This window comes from Bemisia tabaci, chromosome 9 (assembly GCF_918797505.1).
Source record: "Bemisia tabaci chromosome 9, PGI_BMITA_v3".
NCBI lineage: Eukaryota > Metazoa > Arthropoda > Insecta > Hemiptera > Aleyrodidae > Bemisia > Bemisia tabaci.
The window spans coordinates 29,298,274-29,317,813 of NC_092801.1; the positions used below are offsets into that span (position 1 = coordinate 29,298,274).

The following is a 19,540-nucleotide window of genomic DNA, read 5'->3' on the forward strand; positions in this document are numbered from 1 at the left end:
TACATTTATCTCGAAATATCTGGTTTACCTGACATTTACTCGTGACATGTGCGTTATCTGATGTAACAATTGCATAACCTCTGTACATGTGGTTCTGCACTTCTTGACTGAATACTCCATTTACCAAGGATGCGAATTCAGGGGTAATTTTTGTCTTTTTGACTCTTTTCATGACGTCGATTATTCCTGACTCTGTTCGAGAGGAGAGCAGTATGATTTGCGGAAGATTTTCTTCAATCAGTGTAGATGAGGATTTTCTGCAGGGAAAAAGAAATAAATTACTCCACAGCACACTGATTTTCCAGGAATGGAAATAGAAAAAGGTATTCGTGTATCGCCTTGATTATTGGATCGCATTTCTCTATGTATGCTCCATTACATTGAAAAAAGATCTAAAAATACATTTCAACATTCCAAACGCAAAAAATAAATGAATTTTTCTTTCACAGAACTCGCACTAATACAATATTAAAATAAAAAAACAAGCAGTTCCAACGCCCAAGCGTTGGAGGGCGCTTCTTTGACAAAGCATATTACTACCAAATTATGTACCCGAAGACTGCCGTAGATGGAATTTAAAGTGGGATCCTTTAACCGCAAAACCCTTCAAAACTTCAGATCGACCGCGAAGAACTGAAACTATCCACAAGCACCTTGTGAAGAAATTAAGTTAGCGGCGAGTGGAAACATAAAGGATGCACTGTAAATCAGACGACGGGAAAGAGCGGCGGAACCTCTAAAGCTGGTGCGTCAACGCGATCTAGCGGACAGCGGCGCGGCGTCGCGACGCCGCGAGGTAGGGCGCGCAGGTCGCGGGGGAGCGGGGCCGCGTGAAGAGGAGTTCAGCAGTGGGGAGGGGAAGCGCGGGTCGCGGGGAAGAGAGGGACCGGCCGGCCGGCGGTGACATCGGCGCTGGCTGGACCCATATTCACGGCGTGAACACTGCCAGGCCATAGAATAATAAGCTTTATTATTCTATGGCCAGGCAGCGCTAATGTCTCCGCTAACTGGAGTTGGGGGTCCTTATTCATTCTCTTGGTCCATGACATAACCTTAAACCTTCCGCTCAATGCCGCAAACAGCTGACGTGTCGATGCTGCGCCAAGAAAATGAACCAATCACAAAGTAGCACAGTAATACGTCACTAAAATGAAGAGATCACGTGACTGTTCGTAATATTTTCAAATCGATCTGAAAGTACTGCCTTGGATATAAGTATTTAAAGCATAAGGAGGCCCTAAAATACTTTAATCAGGTAATACGTCCGTGCGAGATTGTTATGCTTAAAAGCAAAACATTTCACGAAAACTTTTACGAATACCAGATGCAGAAAATAATCCAATTTTCCCGGGTGTACCAGAATGGCGTCATTACCCATAAGGCAAAAGGGCATGTAGTATAGTACATGTTACATCGGGGGAGTCGAACGGTTGGAAAGGGCGCATCTGGTACCCAGAAGCGCCCAAAATGACTACTACAACATTATCTAATATGAAAATATTTATTAATCGACTTTACTTATCATACATACATACTTACACAGCCGCTTTTATAGCGCCGCCTCGCGCTCTGCGACGCCCAATCGCCATTGCCCCCTATCCTCCCAGAGATCATCAGGCAAACTTACTTACATACTTACTTACAGGCATTACTTATCATACATATTAATATTTTGTGTGCGCCATTATTGCAAACAGAAATACCTCCTAAATAACGATTTTTCCCTGTGACTGTTCATTATTTTATTAGCTGCTATTGATAACATGTAGTCTCTAGATGAGCCCGCTCTATTTATGTTAGCCCACGAGGGACCTGCAAAGTGCTCTCGGGGGCCTAGGCCGCGTAGCGGTCCGAGGGTGTAGACCTCCTGGTTAAGATCTATTCCATAATCCCTTTCTAAGTACGTAAAATATTATGTGCGATGTTGTAACTTACTTGGGATTTCCTTTTAATAGGAGGTGCCCAAAGTGTCCGGCAAAACCGATTGAGTTAATGCCAATCAACTCTTCGTCATAAGGTGTTGGCTTCATTACAACCTGCAATAAAGGTTAAACGGAGATCAAGTCTTTGATTACGGATCTGACATTATGCATGGTGGCAAAGAAAGTCTGAAACTACTTAAAGACGCTTTGAGGTTGAAAAAGTGCAAAATCACCTTGATTCCTCTGGATGTGAGCTCGGGAATTGGTGAGCTAATGTTGATATTCGGAGGAATTTTAGTGTTCTTGAGTGCTATGATGGCTTTGACCGTTCCTACAACACAAGCAGCTGACTCTGCATGGCCCATGTTTGATTTCACCGATCCAATGAGGAGAGGCTTTCTTCGCTTACGACAAAAAAACGTCAGAGAGAATGTCTACTTCCTTAGCGTCCCTATCCTAAAATTTCAAATATATTAGTACATATTTATGAGTTTCCTAAGATATTTTAGCGTATCTCTTCAGTTTCGAAATTTATTTTATCGGAGCAATAAGCAGTACTTCTCAATATGCGAAGTTGCAAATATATCGATACTTAAGATATGCTTTAAATAGAAAACAAGCTGCTGCATTGACTGAAAGTTTCTCGTGTTAAAATTTTCGGCATAGAAAATTCTGTAGATATTTATGAAAATGGTTCATTTTCTTTTAAAATTTCATTGAGAGTAGTAGAAATTTTGCAATACTTTTTTCCAAACTCTTTCATTGATATTTCAGTGATGCGTGTTCAAACAAGAATGCACACTGTGTTCCGAGGCCGGACTCATGGTCCGTTCCTTAAACAAGCCCTTTCCAAAAGAGACCCCATTTAATTTACATTATGATGAAGAGAGATTAAAGGAAACCTTCAACTTGGCTTCACTTTTAAGTGCAAATTTTGCGAACTTGGAGTTATGATTCAGCAGTATAACTTAAGAAATAAACCCTTACAAGGATTTACGATTATTTGCCACTGGAAAGAGCATAAGCGACTAAATTACTAATTTTCGGATCTTTACAACCGTTCAGGTAGGAACACCCAAGTAGCATTTTTCAATGGAAAAATCGGGATATATCGCAATTTTATCGGCGATAAAATCGCTAGGATTATCAACATCTGAGTGATTATTCTCGATCTTATCGGGATAAAATCGTGATTTTATCACCCGGCAATTTATCCGCAAAATTTTTGAAATAAAAATCGCGATAAATGGCGATTTAATGTCGATGTTATCGACGAAAATTGATCGCGATTCTATCGAACCAAAAATTGCGATGTGTAGCGATTCAATCACCATAAATCGCAATTTTTAGTTCAATAATATCTCGATATATTGCCACCAATATAATTGCGATAACTAACCGATAAAATCGCTATTTAACGCGATCACTGCTACTTAGGCAGGCCTTCTTTAAAATTTGCAAAACTCGCGATGTATTCTTTTGTATTTTATTATTTTTTCTGACAGCACATCAGTTTAACTCTACGCAAGGATTCATATTTAAAGTTATACTGCTGAGTTTTACCTCAGTCTCGCAAAACCTCCCTGAATCTTAATGTAAACCACAAGGGACCTCCCTCAGGAAAGAGGCTGACTTAAAAAGGGCTAGGAATATGACTCTGACGTCACTTGTTCGTTACACCTGAGTGCAACTGGACGTATTTATGATAAAAGGAGCCGAAGACAGGTGAGAAAGAAGGAGTGTGCTCGTTAGTCGAGGGCCGTAAGAATGAATGCGAATCATAAGGCGTCAGTGACGAGCTCGATAGTTGTGCGCTTTAACTCATGAGCCCTGTCCATAACGCTCTTGTCACATGATCATGGCTCACGAGTTAGCATATTTCGGCGCTCAATTCCTTTTGATTCAATGCCTAATCCCAACTTTCCATTTCCAGAAAAGAATCACGCCCACTTTTGCGTTGTTTCTCATGCACCTCCCTAGAGCATTCCCCATCTTTCCCGCACGTTTCTAGTTCCTTTTAGCACAAATACGTTCGACTATCCGTGCTCCACGTATGGATATCCGTATTGCGTGTTCTAAAAAATGACCCAGGTGATTTGCTTAATGCCCACTATTAAAGAATTAAAGGCACTTTTCAAAATGAGCTTTCTGTGTGATTTTGCTAAAAATGGACCTTGGCCCCTAGCTCTCCCCCCCCCCCAAATTTTAGCGTACCCGGAAATCGTTTTGACGTGCATAAAGAGACCATTTTAATATGGTCTTCTCTGCAAATTTTGAATGAGATCGAACAGATAGATTCCGAGATATCGCTGTAGACGGATTTGGGGGACGCCTGACGGACGGACACACATTTTTTTTCAAGTACGGTTCTTTTGACTCCTGGGTCCTTAAAACGTGTAGAAATGATGAAATTTCAACTTTTTCCCTCCCTTGCAGGATGACAATACTTCCTCTACCCTAGGGCAGCGAGAAAGAAAAAATGGTGATGTTGCATGTTTGAGGAATTTGCAATTTGACTGTTGATTTATACGTAAAAGTTCGCGAGAAACATGATGGTGCCACTGGTTTTATCTGAAAACAACTCCTAAGCTCGAAAACAGGCTCTCAAGTTGAGGCCAAAATAGAGGGGATATCCCACGCTATCCTGAGAGTCCACCTCTAACATCAAGACAAACTCTCAATGCAAAGATAGGGAGTAAATACATCGACAGGGCTGCCACTTTATTTGACTCCAAAAACTGAAAACACGGCAACCCTGCTAATGTAATTTGCTCCCTATCTTTGCATGGAGAGTTCGTCTTAAAGTAGAGGTGGACTCTCAGGATAGCGTGGGATATCCCCTCAATTTTGGGCCTCAACTTGAGAGCTTTTTTTGAGCTTGGGAGTTGATTTTAGATAAAACCAGGGGCTCCATCATGTTTCACGCAAACTTTTACGTATCAATCAACAGTCAAATCGCAAATTCCTCACACATGCAGCATCTCCATTTTTACTTTCTCGCTACCCTACAGGGTAGAGGAAGTATTGTCATCCTGCAAGGGGGGGAGTTGAAATTGCATCATTTCTAGACGTTTTAAGGTTCCAGGAGTCAAATTAACCATACTTGAAAAATGTGTGTCCGTCCGTCAGGCGTCCCCCAAATCTGTCTACAGCGATATCTCGGAATCTATCTGTTCGATTTCATTCAAAATTTGCAGAGAAGACCATATTAAAATGGTCTCTTCATGCACGTCAAACGATTTCCGGGTACGCTAAAATTTGGGGGGGGGGGGCTAGGGGCAAGGTCCGTTTTTAGCAAAATCACACGTAAAGCTCATTTTGAAGGACTGTAAATTTGGAAATGTGCCTCTAATTCTTTAACAGTATGCATCAAGCACATCACCTGGGTCATTAATTTAAGTTCTTAGAAGATCTTGGGACTAAACTTCAAATTCCAATCTGTAATTTACGAAATGCTGAACATTTCAAGATCAGCGTCTCCTCAGGAGCTAAAAATTGTTTAAAAATACTATTAAATAATTGAACTAAATAATTAATAAATCTCAAATTCCGCACACATGTAACATCTCCATTCAGGCGCACCCTCATACGGTCACTTGCAAACGAAAACAGTTGCAAATTAACGATCATGAATGACACTAACTTTGATCCCGGAGCCGTCTGCCTCGACGTAGCCGACGTCGGCTGGGGTCAACGTTCCACTTGGAGTAGAGTTGACGGAGCATCTCTTTGGCTGGTCCTCCGTCGAATGCCAAAACGCTACCTTCTTTGGTGCCGAAAAACCTGTATTCAGCCCCGATGACCGTCGCGTAGTTTCTGCGAGCCTCTGGCGCTCGTTGTAGGAAAAACGCCACGCAGCCCTCGCTCCGAGAGTATCCGTGGGCTGAAAACATGAGGATGCCGTTTTTAGGTTCACAATGAGTCACTAAACCTCGTGTTTTCGTTCAATATTCCGAAATACCGCACTGGGAAAAATCTATGGCTTAAAAACCTGTTAGTGGCCAGGGCCGGATTCACCTACTTGCCGCCCATGGGCCGCCTATATTTTGCCGCCCCCTTCTCATTCGTTTGAAACTCGATAAAAACCATCAAATGAGCGTGCCAGCGGGGGAGGGGTGCATAAGACGCATTTACTCGTAGTTGAAAACATTTTTTGGGAAAGCCCTGTCAACACTACTAGCAAAAGTTCACGGAACTTTGCGCGAAAGTTAAGTTCCGTAAACCTATCTCTGTGTGGACAAGGCCTTCCATTCATAAGAAATGAACGAAAAAATTATGAAAGAACAAACATAAATGTGGTTCAATGATTTTAACTTCCGCCGCCGCGCCACGCAGACCGCACCGTGTTGGACGCAATGCGTGAAGTATTCACGCAGTCTTGTTGGCGCTATCCGTTTCACGCTGACCGAAATGACCGCACTGTGTTTGATGCAATGCGTGAAGTATTCGTGCAGTCTTGTAGGCGCTAATATGTGTTACATGCCGATCGCCGCGCCGAGGGCTTCTCCTTTTCATCTCAAGTCCTCGTTATCATTTCTCTCTAAGTCGCGCCGTTCTAGGCCAAATTGCGTGTTTGGTTTCTCTCGTAACTCGAATTATTGAGGGTGCTGTCTCTTGTATCACTAAGAGACGACAAAATTAGAAATTACTATACTCTCAGGGAGATGAGAGATTTTGTCGCCTTTTCTCGTTTGTATTTTTGTTTTTATAAATCCGATTTTTTTTATACCTATATACACTTTAAAAAATTGCAAATTTTTGCCGCCCCGTAGATTTGCCGCCCTGGACCGCGGCCCATGTGGCCACCCCCTTAATCCGGCCCTGTTAGTGGCTCATATGGAACACCACTAATAGTAGTAAAGGCAACATATAATAGTAGCACATATACAATAGTGATGGCATATCGACGGTGTAAGTCGGCAATCACATTGCTCGTTTGCGGTGTCTGCATGAAAATCTCCGCCTCTATGTTATTTTTTTAAAGGAGAGCAAATTGACACCATTCCTTGAAGGTTTTCGCAGAATTTTCCTCGTAGAGAGGAGAAAAATCACGTCAGTTTTAAAGAATTGCCGTTGAGTAGTTTTCCGTTTAAAAAATAAAGTATGATAGGAAGTCTGCGACGTCGCAAACCGAGTTATGTGATTGCCGACTTTCATCGTCGATATGAACCTTAGTATGGTACGAGATACCTTGGTATGGTTCACACACCGAGGATCATTGGTTCATTAACGACTATTAGTGTGTCCCATATGAAACACTAATTGGTTTATAAAGTCATAGATTTTCCTTCATGCAGATGAAAAGATTACATAATGATTTATTGCGTATTTTTGGAGCCAACATCCGGTAAAGTCCGCTTTTAAAAGTCTGAAGACTCGAGAGAATCACAGATACGCTAATATGGTGGGAAAATGATGGAAGTGATGTATACTGCGGCAGTCAAATCGCTATCTCCTCTCATGTTCCACTGATGTCTGTTAAAATAAAACGTATTTCAATATGGAACTACATATAACATAAATGATATTCGAGTCTTTGATTCTGAAGATATACTTTTGACCTCCATATTTTTTCCATTTATGAGGAGTAGAATGACACATGACAAAAGTCGTGGAAACCCGTCCTCGCCTCTGATCGGTGCCGGATAACATCATTCGGTTCGACGCGAAACCGGGGCGTTTTGAAATTGGGAAAAAGCTGCGCTTTTTGAACAGCATATTTCTGGATGTTTGCGTTATTTTTTCGCGTTTTTATTGCCGGACTTTCTTCTGCTTCCTTCGTCATTCACCTTGAGAGAAATTTATTCGCATGCTAGAATTTGTTCATGGTTTAGCGACCCATTACTGAAACTCGAGAGTCTCTACAGGGAGGAAATGGTAACATTGGATGGATCCAGAATGGATTCATTCCTGATCATCTCAGCCATCTTAGACTTCGAGTAGCTCTTAGGATAGAACAAAACGTTGAAAATTGCGGCCAACATCCAAAAATGCAGGAAAAGAGGTTTTATTTGACTGTACACTGACAAAAATAAGAATCTTAAATTTGCCGCCAAGAACGGCTTCTAATAAAGCCGTATTTCTTCTTAAATCAAGAATTTTTCTGGTTGTATAGCTAAGCTAGATTTTTGCCTAACCCGAACATTATTTTTCTTGTATGAAGAAAAAGTCAGCTTAAAGCAAGATAAAAAAATTCTTAGCGGCAAATTCAAGAATCATCATGCTTGATCCAAGCTACTTTTTTTTCCAGTGTATCACAAAGGTCTCCATTTACATTATTTGGCGGATTTACGTAGTTTTCAAACCTCTTTTTTCAAAACCAATTCGAGCACAGCCTGATTTCAGACTCTACCCCTCGGTAAAAGATTCTTTCACATATTGGTGCGTATTGAATCATAGTTTACCATTTTCGTCGAAAGATCTACATTTCCCGTCGTTGGCAGCCAAGCCCATGCTGTGTAATATGGCCAAAGAGCGGGGTGACATGATGTAGTTGGCAGTCACGATTACCGCGGCATCTATCTCTCCTTCTTCTAACTGACCCTTCGCCTCGTCGATGAAATGGAAGGTTTGTCCATAACCTCCCAGAGCGGTAAAACTGGGACCTGCAAAAGTCCAGACCTTCAAATCAAAAATCAATTCAGACACCCATCGGGACACCCCTGGCGTTCGATTACTTTCTGCTAGGAGTGTAATTATTCACACATTAATAATTATTGGGTGTAAAATAATTCTAATGGATATATGCTTATAAACGATAATTCATTCGTAGACAGAATATTTGAAAATTCTGTAATTATTAACTGTATTTACTGCACACTGAGAAAAAATTATCGGCGTTTTTACCAAGGTCCGTCTGGTACCTTTACCATCTCACTTTTTTAACAATTATTGGTAATTTTACCAAGACAGACAGGTAAGCTTACCTAAAAACCGGTATTTTTACGTTTTTTTTTCAGGTAAGAATACCACTTTTATTGGTAATCTATTCCCGGTAACTTTGCCATTTTATCTCGGTAATTCTACCACAGTCGATAAAAAATATTGGCGTGTTTACCAAGGTCCAGTAAAATTACCGAGAAAGTTCAATAATTTTACAGAGATTTCTCGGTAAAATTACCAATTCCATAAATGGTAATTTTACCAAGAAAAAACTGGGATCAAATAGAACCCTGAATTCTTGGTAATTTTACCCTTTCCTTAGTAAATACACCGAGATTTTTTTTTCAGTGTATGAACTGTAATAATCATGAAAAAAAGTTAAATTTTTAGCGCCCATATCAATCTGCGCATTTGTGTTTATAATGACTCCAAAAAATTATACTAATTAGGTACGTTGACAAGTCCAATAATTGAGTATTTAATACAATAGATGTGTACTCATTTCTTAACCAATGGTTTAAAAGGAAACAAATTAAAATAGTGTATTCAAAGAAGTTGCCAATAAAATCAAAAGAGTGACAGCCACTAAAAACAGCCTTATTGTTTATATTTTCTGCGTTCATTTATTTTCTTTTAGTTTTCGTTAAAATTTAAGTTTCTTCATCTTCGAACAAGGGCAACATTCAAATATAGTGGCATGGTAAAATGGTAACTTCAATTGTCATAGGCGGAAAAAATTGAAGGCGCCTCGGCTTATTCAATAGCAACTATTCGTGGTCGAGGGACGTCCGTGTTGCATACACACTAAATTGCAGGCGTCCTGCTTTTCCGAATTACAATCCGTGATTGCGACCAATCTTACCTTGCAACACAAACATTTCCTAGGTTACCTAGGAAATGCAAAACTAAGAGCCTGGTTCTCTGCACATATATAATTGGATTAACCTATCTTTAACAGTTTTGAAATGAAAGAAAAACGTGCAAGACTTTTTGGATTACCCTCGTAGAAGAAGTTTGCGCACAAAATCTCAAAATCGAATTTTATGTTCTAACTCAACAATAACCGTTTTACTAAAAAAATTTCCTCTGCAAACCAATCCCTTTTCCATGGACAGCCACACTTACAAACAAAATATAATCGGCGAAGAGGGCTTAGCACAAGCATTTCTTTTATTTATTCTTCTATTTTTTTTTCCAAACATGATCAGTATGCAGGATATTAAAAGAATTCATGAAGTTGTGCCAGGGAAACGGGGACTTCACTCACTAATTGAATATATGAGAAGAGACTTGATATGGGCTGGTTCCTCTCTGAAATTGATCAATTCGTCTTTGATTTTAAAAAATACATATGTAACCAACCTTTCAAATCGAGAGTAAATGAAAGTCTGTTTGCTGCGAACGTTCGGGCGATGCCGAGGAGCGCTCTTTGTGATTGCCCGTCAACCACGCTCATTTCGAATTCACTAAAGTCGTATACAGCATAAACGGCTGTTTGCGTACCAGCTAGTGACTTTGGATTTACTCCTGAAAATGAGTGATCATGACGAGCGATTAAAATAGTCATCTGACTAATATAAACACATAAATAACTTAGTAGAATAGTGCTGGATCCACACCATTTTACGGCCAAAACAGGGCCAAAAAGTGCGAAAATTTTCAATCAGAGTCAAAAATTTTGAAGTGTAATGAGCATCAGGGCAAGACTGAAGGGGCAGAGTGTACAATTCAGGCAGCCTGCATTTTAATATTAAGTTGAAGTCACGCCGAGAGATTTATGACGTTTTGGGTATTTTTAGACCTCATCATCTCATCAGTAGATCACACTCGTCTACAAGCTGCAAGCTGACTGAGCTTAACTTGCTTCCCATTCAGTCTTGCACTGGCATTCATTAGATGTTTCATAAGTGAGTGAAACCAATATAAACAGAAGTAAATATTCAAGTGAAACCTTTCACATGTGCAAATATGAGAGAAAGGCATTGAATTCATGTATGAATATGAAAAATGTATGAAAGAAATGCGCTCTGCCTACAATGACCACTTACACCTTATTTGCCCCTAATTAGTGTTATACAGCTTAATTGACACAAACGGGTCCAAGAGAGAAAGAATTTCGAATTCGTCCATTTTTATAGTGGTAGTGACATATTTGTGTCAAAGAAATGTCGATGAATAAATTTAAATTACAGAACAAGTTGGTTTTTGCAATCGCTAGCGATAGCAATATTCGTCATGGGAACTTTTGCTTCTGGGATATGAAAATGTTAAGGTACAGTTCGTTTGTAGTATCTTCAGAATTGAAGGGGCTATGTAATTTTGTGTCGACATCTCTTTTTTAACATTTTTAATTTTTTTTCTTTGCATACAAGAAAGCTGTTATTTACCAATTATTTATTTTCGTTGGATTATGTATGGTTTTCGGAAGTTAACGCATTTAACTTTCAGTTTCGTTTTTTCGGCGTAAAGTATGATATTTTTACTCTACGCATATGCCCGAATACGCATCATAAGTGACCTATGTGCTTCCTAAGTTGCCATTTTTTTCATTCAAATAGATGTAACTGAAATGTTAGATGTGTACCTATACTACTTTCATGTCATTGCTTTATTTATTTATTTATTATTTATTTACTTTTTGCGTAGGTATAAATTGTTATTTTTTGCTGAATTTTGGAGAAAATATTACTTTAAGAACGTGGAATGTAAATTAATTTTATTGAAAAAAGAAAATACCATCATTAATTTGGGCGAACAGAGAAAATATACATCAATATTTGGGTCAACATCTCCCTGATTATATAAAGGATGAATATATTAGTATTTCTGTATCAAAAAACTTAGCTTTTGTCTTCAGAGATACAATGATTCTAGTCCCAGTCAATTTGTTTTATTGAAAAAACAAAAAAACAAAAAATAAATAAAAAAAAAAAACAACTGAAATGTTAGACATACTATTTTCATGTCTTTCTATTTGTATCAATAGGTACTTTTTGCTTAACTTACGAACGTTGAATGCAAATTAACTTTATTGAAAAAAGAAAATAACGTCATTAATTTGGGTGAACATGTGGCTGATTATATGAAGGAGGTATATTCCAGTATTTATGTTTAACATATTAACTCACGAGAGAATTTTCGCACATTTATCATCCAGTATTAAGTATTTTTTGATGATTAGTCTAAAACATTCAATACAACCATTAAAAAGTAACACCCATCGTCGGGTATCGAACTCCCGATTGCCTATTGCCCGCTCCTTTTCATAAAAATGTGGCGACTTAGTCAACCAGGCTATCACGGCTCCGCGATCGAGAGTGTAAAAATAGCATACAAAAAACTCTGACGGTGGGCGGGGCTTATCACAAGAGTTGTTTTCGACGCTTTGTAGCTCCTGCGATATGAAAGAAATGAGCTAAGCGCCTTTCTCTGTGAGACATTGTTTACCTATGCTATCATGTGTCTCGAGGTTCATCCAAGCATGCATTCCGATCGCGGCAGTAAGCTGAGGCGATATTTCTGTATTCATGGATTAAATCAATCAATCGAGTTCTGATTTTGGCTCATATATCCGTAACGAGTCCTCCAGAACAATTTTCCACCTTGTACGATGGTTATTATTTCTTTACTTCTATTTTTCAAATTTGAGGTGGGATAATGGCGGCTTCTCAAGAGCAACGAGGTAGGCGATCTTTTGCACCAACGAACAGAAAACTGATGGCGAAAAATAACCAATCAGAACCTCCCAAAAAAAAGAATTTGCCTAAAAACGGAACTTCGTGGTTCTGCGCAGATTTACCAGTCAGACACGACATCTCAAGGTGGAAAAAAACTCGCTGAAAGCGAATTTTAGCAATCAACACAACTTGACGTAGAGACATGATTGGCTAAAAAATACAACGGTTTTTGATACATCGGAAAATCAACCAAAAATCGGAGACTGGGCGAAACGCTCAAGGTCGCAGAGGTATAGGGAATCCCATAGCGAAAGCAACGGAACGATTCTAATATCATGGGGAACTCCGTTCCCATGACAAACGGAAGACGGCATAACAATTACTTTGTGTCCATGGCTTCCAAACACTTCAAGTATTGAAGTGAGCTGTAGGTGTTATAAAATGTGATTTTCAGTTCATTGATGACAGCATCGAATCGATTAAAATTCAAATTTAAAATTTAATAGGCAAATGAGTAAAGGTTTCTGTGCTATATTAGACCATCCTCGTATCTTTTAATTTATGCGTGCTGACTTGGAAGATTCAATTCATTCATGTCTCTTACGCAATCGACGCATTGATAAATGTGTACAAAAACAGTATGTATGATCTAATCTATCTGAGGCGTAAGTTGACATACCCGCATCGATAATAGCTTCCACACTTGTTTCTAGACATTTCTTTGCTAGAGGATCCATAGTAGTGGGTGAACTAAATGGAACTTTGAAAAAAAGTGCGTCAAACTTCTCGTGAGTAAACGCTTTACCGCAGTGACTGGGATATCCAGGGGCTAAAAATCAATAAAACTATGTTAGTCAATAGTGAAGAAGTGGTATTCAAATTAATTCTTCCAATCTCCAAGAATGTCAAATACTTAGCAAAAGAACAGAAAGAGGAAAGAAAATCCACAAGAAGAGAATACGTGTCTCGGTGCTATGGAGTCAAAGAGCAGAGTTCTCGCGTGGAAAATACCGAGCCAGGCTGGAACTTTGAGAGCTTACACGAACGTATTTCTGCCAAACGGAACTATGTGCACCAAGGCATGAGCCCTGAGACCCATGAGCATTAATACATAACAGGGCTCTCTTCATAATGTACATAGTTCCGTTTGGCAGAATTACGTTCACATGACTTTTGAATCGAGCATAAGTGTTGGTACAGATAAGCTAGAAAGTGTAGTTCCGAATTCCAAAATGTAATCCAATTAACATTAGAATTTTTTTTCGAATTAAAACTCAGCAGTTTGCCTTTGAAAATGGGTTCTCGTATTCCTCGTAGAAGATTATAACGGTTTGTCACTGAAAAACTCAAAAAACAAAAGAAAAAATTCAATGATTTTGATAAATCTGATGCCTCGAGGCAGGTTTAGATACAACTTGAAATTATTGGACGCCGGAATTGATTTAATACGGTTATAGGAAATTTCGTCAACGATTTTTTGTCCGCGCACCTGTTTTTTTCCAATAATTTATGTCCACGCTTTTTTTCGGCACGGGAGTTTTGGTCCACGTGCCAGTTGAGACCCAAAGTTAATTGGCCCACATGAAAATACAAACGACACTAATTGCTCACGACGTTTTTGGATGAAAATATATAATGTCTTGGGAGAATAAGGGTTTGCTTGTTTTTTTTGTTTTGTCTGTTTAGTCCGACGGAGAATAATATATAGTTGAGAGTTTTGGTAAAAATGGGGCAGCGTCAATTCCATGAGACAAAATTCACTAAAAATCTCTAAACCTCTTTGGTATGACAGGACTTAATTATCATTCAAGAAATTCCCACCTTGTTATACCTGAACCGGATAAACCTCTATATATGCCTCAGCTAAAGGCTCTTAGATTTTTCCTGTGTACGATAAGTATCTTGATTTATTTTGCGAGGAAAGATCTGTACTTTTAAAGGATGCCTGTCATTCTCAATACGTTCAATTTCGTATAATACTGTGCAACACCTCTTGACACAACTCTTCTGTGAAATAGTTGCTTCAGGCGCCGCCGCACGGCAGGCGGGCGGCCAGCGCGAAACGCGCATTGGCGCCTACAAACCTAAGTGGATACTTCAAACATTGTGCAATGCGTGAAGTATCCACTTAGGTTTGTAGGCGCCAGTGAGCCTCTCGCGCTGGCAGCACGCCGCTCCGCTCTCATAGGCTGTAATATTTATACTCGCATAGTCAGCGTTTTTTAACTCATGATTTTGAAATGTTTGCACACTCTGCATTGATTATTCTCATTTAAATTGATAGGAAACAAATGTGTATTAATTTATCGAATGAGAATAATAATAGAATGTGTGTTTTTTAAATATTGCTGGTTCCGTGTCAAATTTAATGATTTCCAAAGCACTTTAATATTTTCTTTTACATTTTGTGCTTTTCTTGTGCTGTAGCGAGGTGTACGCGCTACGAAACGCTCAAAATTTGACGCATTTAACTCTAAAATATCGATGTACAAATGGGTTAAAACTAAAGATTGCGTGCTTCTTGGTTTTTTTCCCCCTCTTTTATTCATTTTAGCGGCTCTGGTGCTTGCACTAGAGCTGCTATTCCGGACGGTCCCAGCTGGGGAGTATCAATGGACCATGTTACATTGGAGAGACCGCGCGTTGGTTGATGGGAATCGGCGCCATTTTCGACTATGTACCTTGTCATGACTTTATTTTATTGCATATTGTTTTATTGTTAGCCAATGCTATGTTGTGTAGTGTATTTTTGGAATCATGGTGATACAGTCAATAATTCAAAACTTGTCTGTGCTTTAATCTCGTGATGGAAAAAATGTACTTTACGTTCAAAATTTGAAATTTTGAATTTTAAAGTTTTCGCGGTTTTTTGGAAGAATGCAGTGGTTGGAGCTTCCTAGGCATATTACTCGATATCAGCTGATAGCAAACAAAGGTTACCAAGGAAACCGTAAACGTTTAACAACTATCGTGGCCATCGGGGCGAATTTTTATTGTTCCAATCCCTATCACAAGACACGCCTTTTTCCGGCGTTGGCAAGTTCACCCGAAATTTTTCCCGCGCGCTACAGCGTTGCCAAGTTGAAAACAGGCAAATTTTTGCACCCTCGCTAAACGACTAATCAACCATGCATTCCAAAGTTTCTTATCACAGGGCTGTGAAAATATACAATCTAATAAATACAAAATAACCAAATATCTAAAAAGACAAAATTTCAGTTAGAGTCAGTTTCAGTCTTATTGTTGCACAAACTAGTTATTTGACAAAAAAAGAAGATGATCACTCAATTGAAAGAAATTGGCGCCCAATCACAACGACAAGTTAAAAAAAAAAATGTGAAAGAGATTTTTTAGGATGCGGACCTCCAAAGAGCCTTCAAAATTAAAAGTATACAACAAGTGATAGTGCCATGCATTCTGCATATCAAGGGCCAATACACATTTATACACCGGCTTTGTAATTCTGCTAAGTTACAAAACATGAATCGACAGTTGTCGGATTGTACATCAATGACAAAATGTGTCTAGGCCCTCATTCTTGACTACAACTACCGTCGCCAGAGCCGCTTTCCGACGCGAATGCGTTGGAGCTTACTGCTTGTTTGAAGTTTCTGTCGGCACGACTGCGGCCCATTGAGATTAATGTCGCTCGGAAAAGGTTTTATAAATATTTGTCACGTTTTAAAAGTATAAATGATTTTCAAAATGAAGTAATAATTTCGTAAAGAAAAAAATAAAAAAACAAAAAAAAGTACCTACACATATATAAGGTACATTGTACATTCAATATTTTAAGGATAGAAATAAAACCAAATATTCACCAATGACAATTTAAAAAGATGATTCAAAAGGAGAAAGTAATAACATTTCATTTAAAAAATGAACAACCATAACAACACCTCCTTTTTCTCTCAATTTCTCATTTCCATATTGTCAATATAATTTTACATACCGACTCAAATATAACGCTTGGACCAAGTCACTGTTGCTTAATTTACGTGTGGGCGTAAACTACTGGACAAAAAAGGTGCGCGGACAAAAATTCGTTGACAAAATGTCCTGAAACCTTTAATATTGTTGTTTGCACTTCCTGCGTTTATTAAATTATCATAATCCCTTGCAAGAATCCATCTCTAAAAATTATACTGCTGAGTTGTGTAGCTTGCAAAAATTGTCCTCTCTATGATGCTATGCTAAAAGATTTCCTAAAATGGACCGCAATTAGCAGGAGGGAATCAAGCCACATCAGCTATTGTCAAATTTAACTGATTAGTTTAATTTTTTTTTTACAAGAGAACGTTTGTCGGATTCTTTCTAAAATTTGAATTTTGCTTCGCACCATCCAGAAAATTTACTGAAATTTGCACAAAAAATCCACACAACCGTTTTTATGTAAAAATTTAAATGGCCCAATCAAATATGGTAATAGCTCATCAGTGGCGTGGCGTGCTTTGCGATATATCGATTGTTATGCCATTTAAACCTATGGAAAATGATCGATGAACAGGGTGTTCGCTTCGAACACCTTAATAATCGATTCTTTACCATACGTTTAAATTGCAAAACAATCGATACATCGCAATTCACGCCACGCCACTGTAGCTCATGTTGCTTGGTTCCTTTCGGCCTAACGCGGTTCAAATCTTCCATAATGCCAAAAGAAACCATGTAGTTTCCATAGATAGGTAGCTGTTTGAAGAACGACCTAGGACACGGTCCTTTGTATTGCGTACCCGTACAAAACTTTTCAAGTAGACTAATTAGAATGAGCGAGAAGGTATTCGAAGTCAGGATGAACATCTTGTGAAAATGCTTACTTTCTTTCCATCTGCGGTCATCATTGGTGACGAGATCTGTTTTGTTGAATAGTGCATCCTCAAACTCGGGAATACTCTTGCACTCTGGGAATGCACCTGCAGCTCCGGAAATGACCACCTCGACCTTCGCTTTCATTGTTGAAAACCTCGAGTGCTGGTCCAAGAACTTGAGTGTAGAAAGGGAAGAGAGACAGAGAGAGAGAAAATCAATTTGATGATGGAATATTCGCGAGAAATTAAACGTGACCCGTCTCCGGAAAAAAGGACGCTCCCTCTAAAAATGAACGCAGAGAAGATAAGTTGAGGGCTTAATCGAATCGGAATTTTGCGGAGCTTCATCTGAAACTGTTTCCTTATTTCTACCCGGCCCATGTTTAATTTTTAAACACTCTCGGAATTCCTGCTAAATCATAGTTGAAGTAGTCATAAAAGGGCAAAAAATCATGAGCTACTTTGGTCAATGCCAATTATCAGTTGTATCTGTAGAAGAAGTCAAACAGAGCAAAAAATCTACCACGTTGCAAATCGAGATGCATGGTACTGTAATTTCACCGTTTATACATTTTCTCCATTTTTCAACAAAAATAAGTTGTCTCTTGCAAAGATTGAGCCATAGGTCGACTCGCACAAAAATGAGAAGCAACTCGAGTGTAAGTTATTGCTGTAAATTCCTTGGCAGTTTGCTTACCTGTATGTGACTTGGTTTATCAGCTATCTTGCCTGATAGTTAACATTATTCTAGTGGTATAACTGTCTTAAAATTCTGCACTGCAAGTAAAAGCACTTCTGAATAAAACAGCTGGAAACCTCGTCTTCACTGAGAAGATACTGAAATAAAAATCACACAAATCGAAGCGCAGATAGTAATGTTTCCATTAATTTCACCTTGCAGTATGTTTAAATTGGACTTTTTGGGCACTAAAACTTAAATCCTCCAAATGTTTAATTTTCAAAAATTTAAAAAACTTAAAAAATAAAGAAATAAAAAATGCGCACGCGACCACATCAAAGTATCCCACGCAACATTAACAATCAATCATCAATTGGATCAATTGAGAGGATGGGAGACGATATTATGAAAGAGTTAACCATCCGTCAATTTAAAATTCAAATGAGACACAGTTCAAAAGACTTCATTGTCTTTTGGAAATTCAAGAGGTCTCGCATCCTTGAGACAGATTGTGAGTCGTGTGCGACACGTGTCAAATGGAGCACGATGATAGCTCTAACCTTATTGCCTATCTAATTTGAAAATATACTTTTCAGTCGTTTATATAGTCCGGTCAAAATACGATTTTTTTCCTCTATGAAGTTTTTCTTTCGCAAGGTATCCACAGTATAAGTTGCGGCCACCCAGACACTAACGGGAAAATCATAGTTTGTGCTGCAATCCGGCGACGTTTTTGGACCATTTCTCATACCCCCCTCCCCCCTAAATTTTAGTATGAAATTCATATATGGCCTTTAAAATGTTAAAATCTCAGGTTGAAGGGAAAATTCAAGGGTTTCGGGGGATTGTGGATCTCTTAAGGGAAAAAACCAAGTTTTCCGCCCTCAAATATCCAAGATCTCCTTGAGCTCCCCTTTAATTTGTGATCTAGATAATTTTAAGGCAAAACATGAATTTGACCCTGAAAATTATGGTGTTTAGTTATTTTTCAGTTTTGTTCCAAAATTGTTGTCAAAATCTGGAAAAACGACGATTTTTCAAAAAATTAGGGGGGGGGGGGTGTCGTAAAACTAACCTCTTAGAGCCTTAAAAAACTAAAGTCAGCTGAGGGCTTTGTAAAGTTGGACTCACTTGAAATGACGTGGGAGAGTTGGGGATTTTTATCAGCTATCCATTCAATTTGATCGCTAGGGTTGCTATTTGACAAGGATGCTTGGAAACTATTAGCCCTGTAGTTCGTGCCAGCATCTAACAACAGTTTACCACTTTGCTCTGTGATCTTTTCAACATAGCTCAAAGGAAAAATAAAAATTTATAACAAGTTTCAATTTTAGTGTACCGTCTAATGCAATTAGTGACTGCCTCCTGATACGTCAAATCTGCTTTTACCCCCTGCTTAATAATCCTGATGTCTGCTGTTGAATTCGTATAGATTATTCGCTTTTACGGCGCACTGGGTTGCTCTACGACATCTAATCGCCACTCTGCCATGATAAGTAAGAAACCCGAATGAGCCATCAGGCCCCTCCGCCGAACACCCCTCTCCCCCCTTACGGTCGTTGAACCGTGTCT

The 19,540-nt window shown here is 38.9% G+C and overlaps 2 protein-coding genes across 2 annotated transcripts in view; both read right to left on the reverse strand.

Moving 5' to 3' along the window:
- The window catches only part of LOC140223776 (fatty acid synthase-like), a 21,401-nt gene extending 12,878 nt beyond the window's left edge, over nt 1-8,523 (reverse strand). The window contains exons 1-5 of the mRNA XM_072304708.1: nt 8,327-8,523; nt 5,566-5,805; nt 2,156-2,378; nt 1,936-2,036; nt 29-257 (exon numbers count right to left, since the gene is read on the reverse strand). Coding sequence (XP_072160809.1) covers nt 29-257; nt 1,936-2,036; nt 2,156-2,287 — 462 coding nt within the window. The 5' untranslated portion in view covers nt 2,288-2,378; nt 5,566-5,805; nt 8,327-8,523. The remainder of the gene's footprint in view (nt 1-28; nt 258-1,935; nt 2,037-2,155; nt 2,379-5,565; nt 5,806-8,326) is intronic.
- On the reverse strand, nt 5,561-17,955 carry LOC140225520 (fatty acid synthase-like). Its single transcript, XM_072304709.1, has 5 exons — nt 17,299-17,955; nt 13,161-13,310; nt 10,167-10,331; nt 8,327-8,527; nt 5,561-5,805 (listed from the first exon to the last, which is right to left on the reverse strand). The coding sequence occupies exons 1-5, from the start codon at nt 17,432-17,434 to the stop codon at nt 5,561-5,563; spliced, it is 897 nt and encodes a 298-aa protein (XP_072160810.1). The 5' UTR covers nt 17,435-17,955.
- Nucleotides 17,956-19,540: the final 1,585 nt, after the last annotated feature.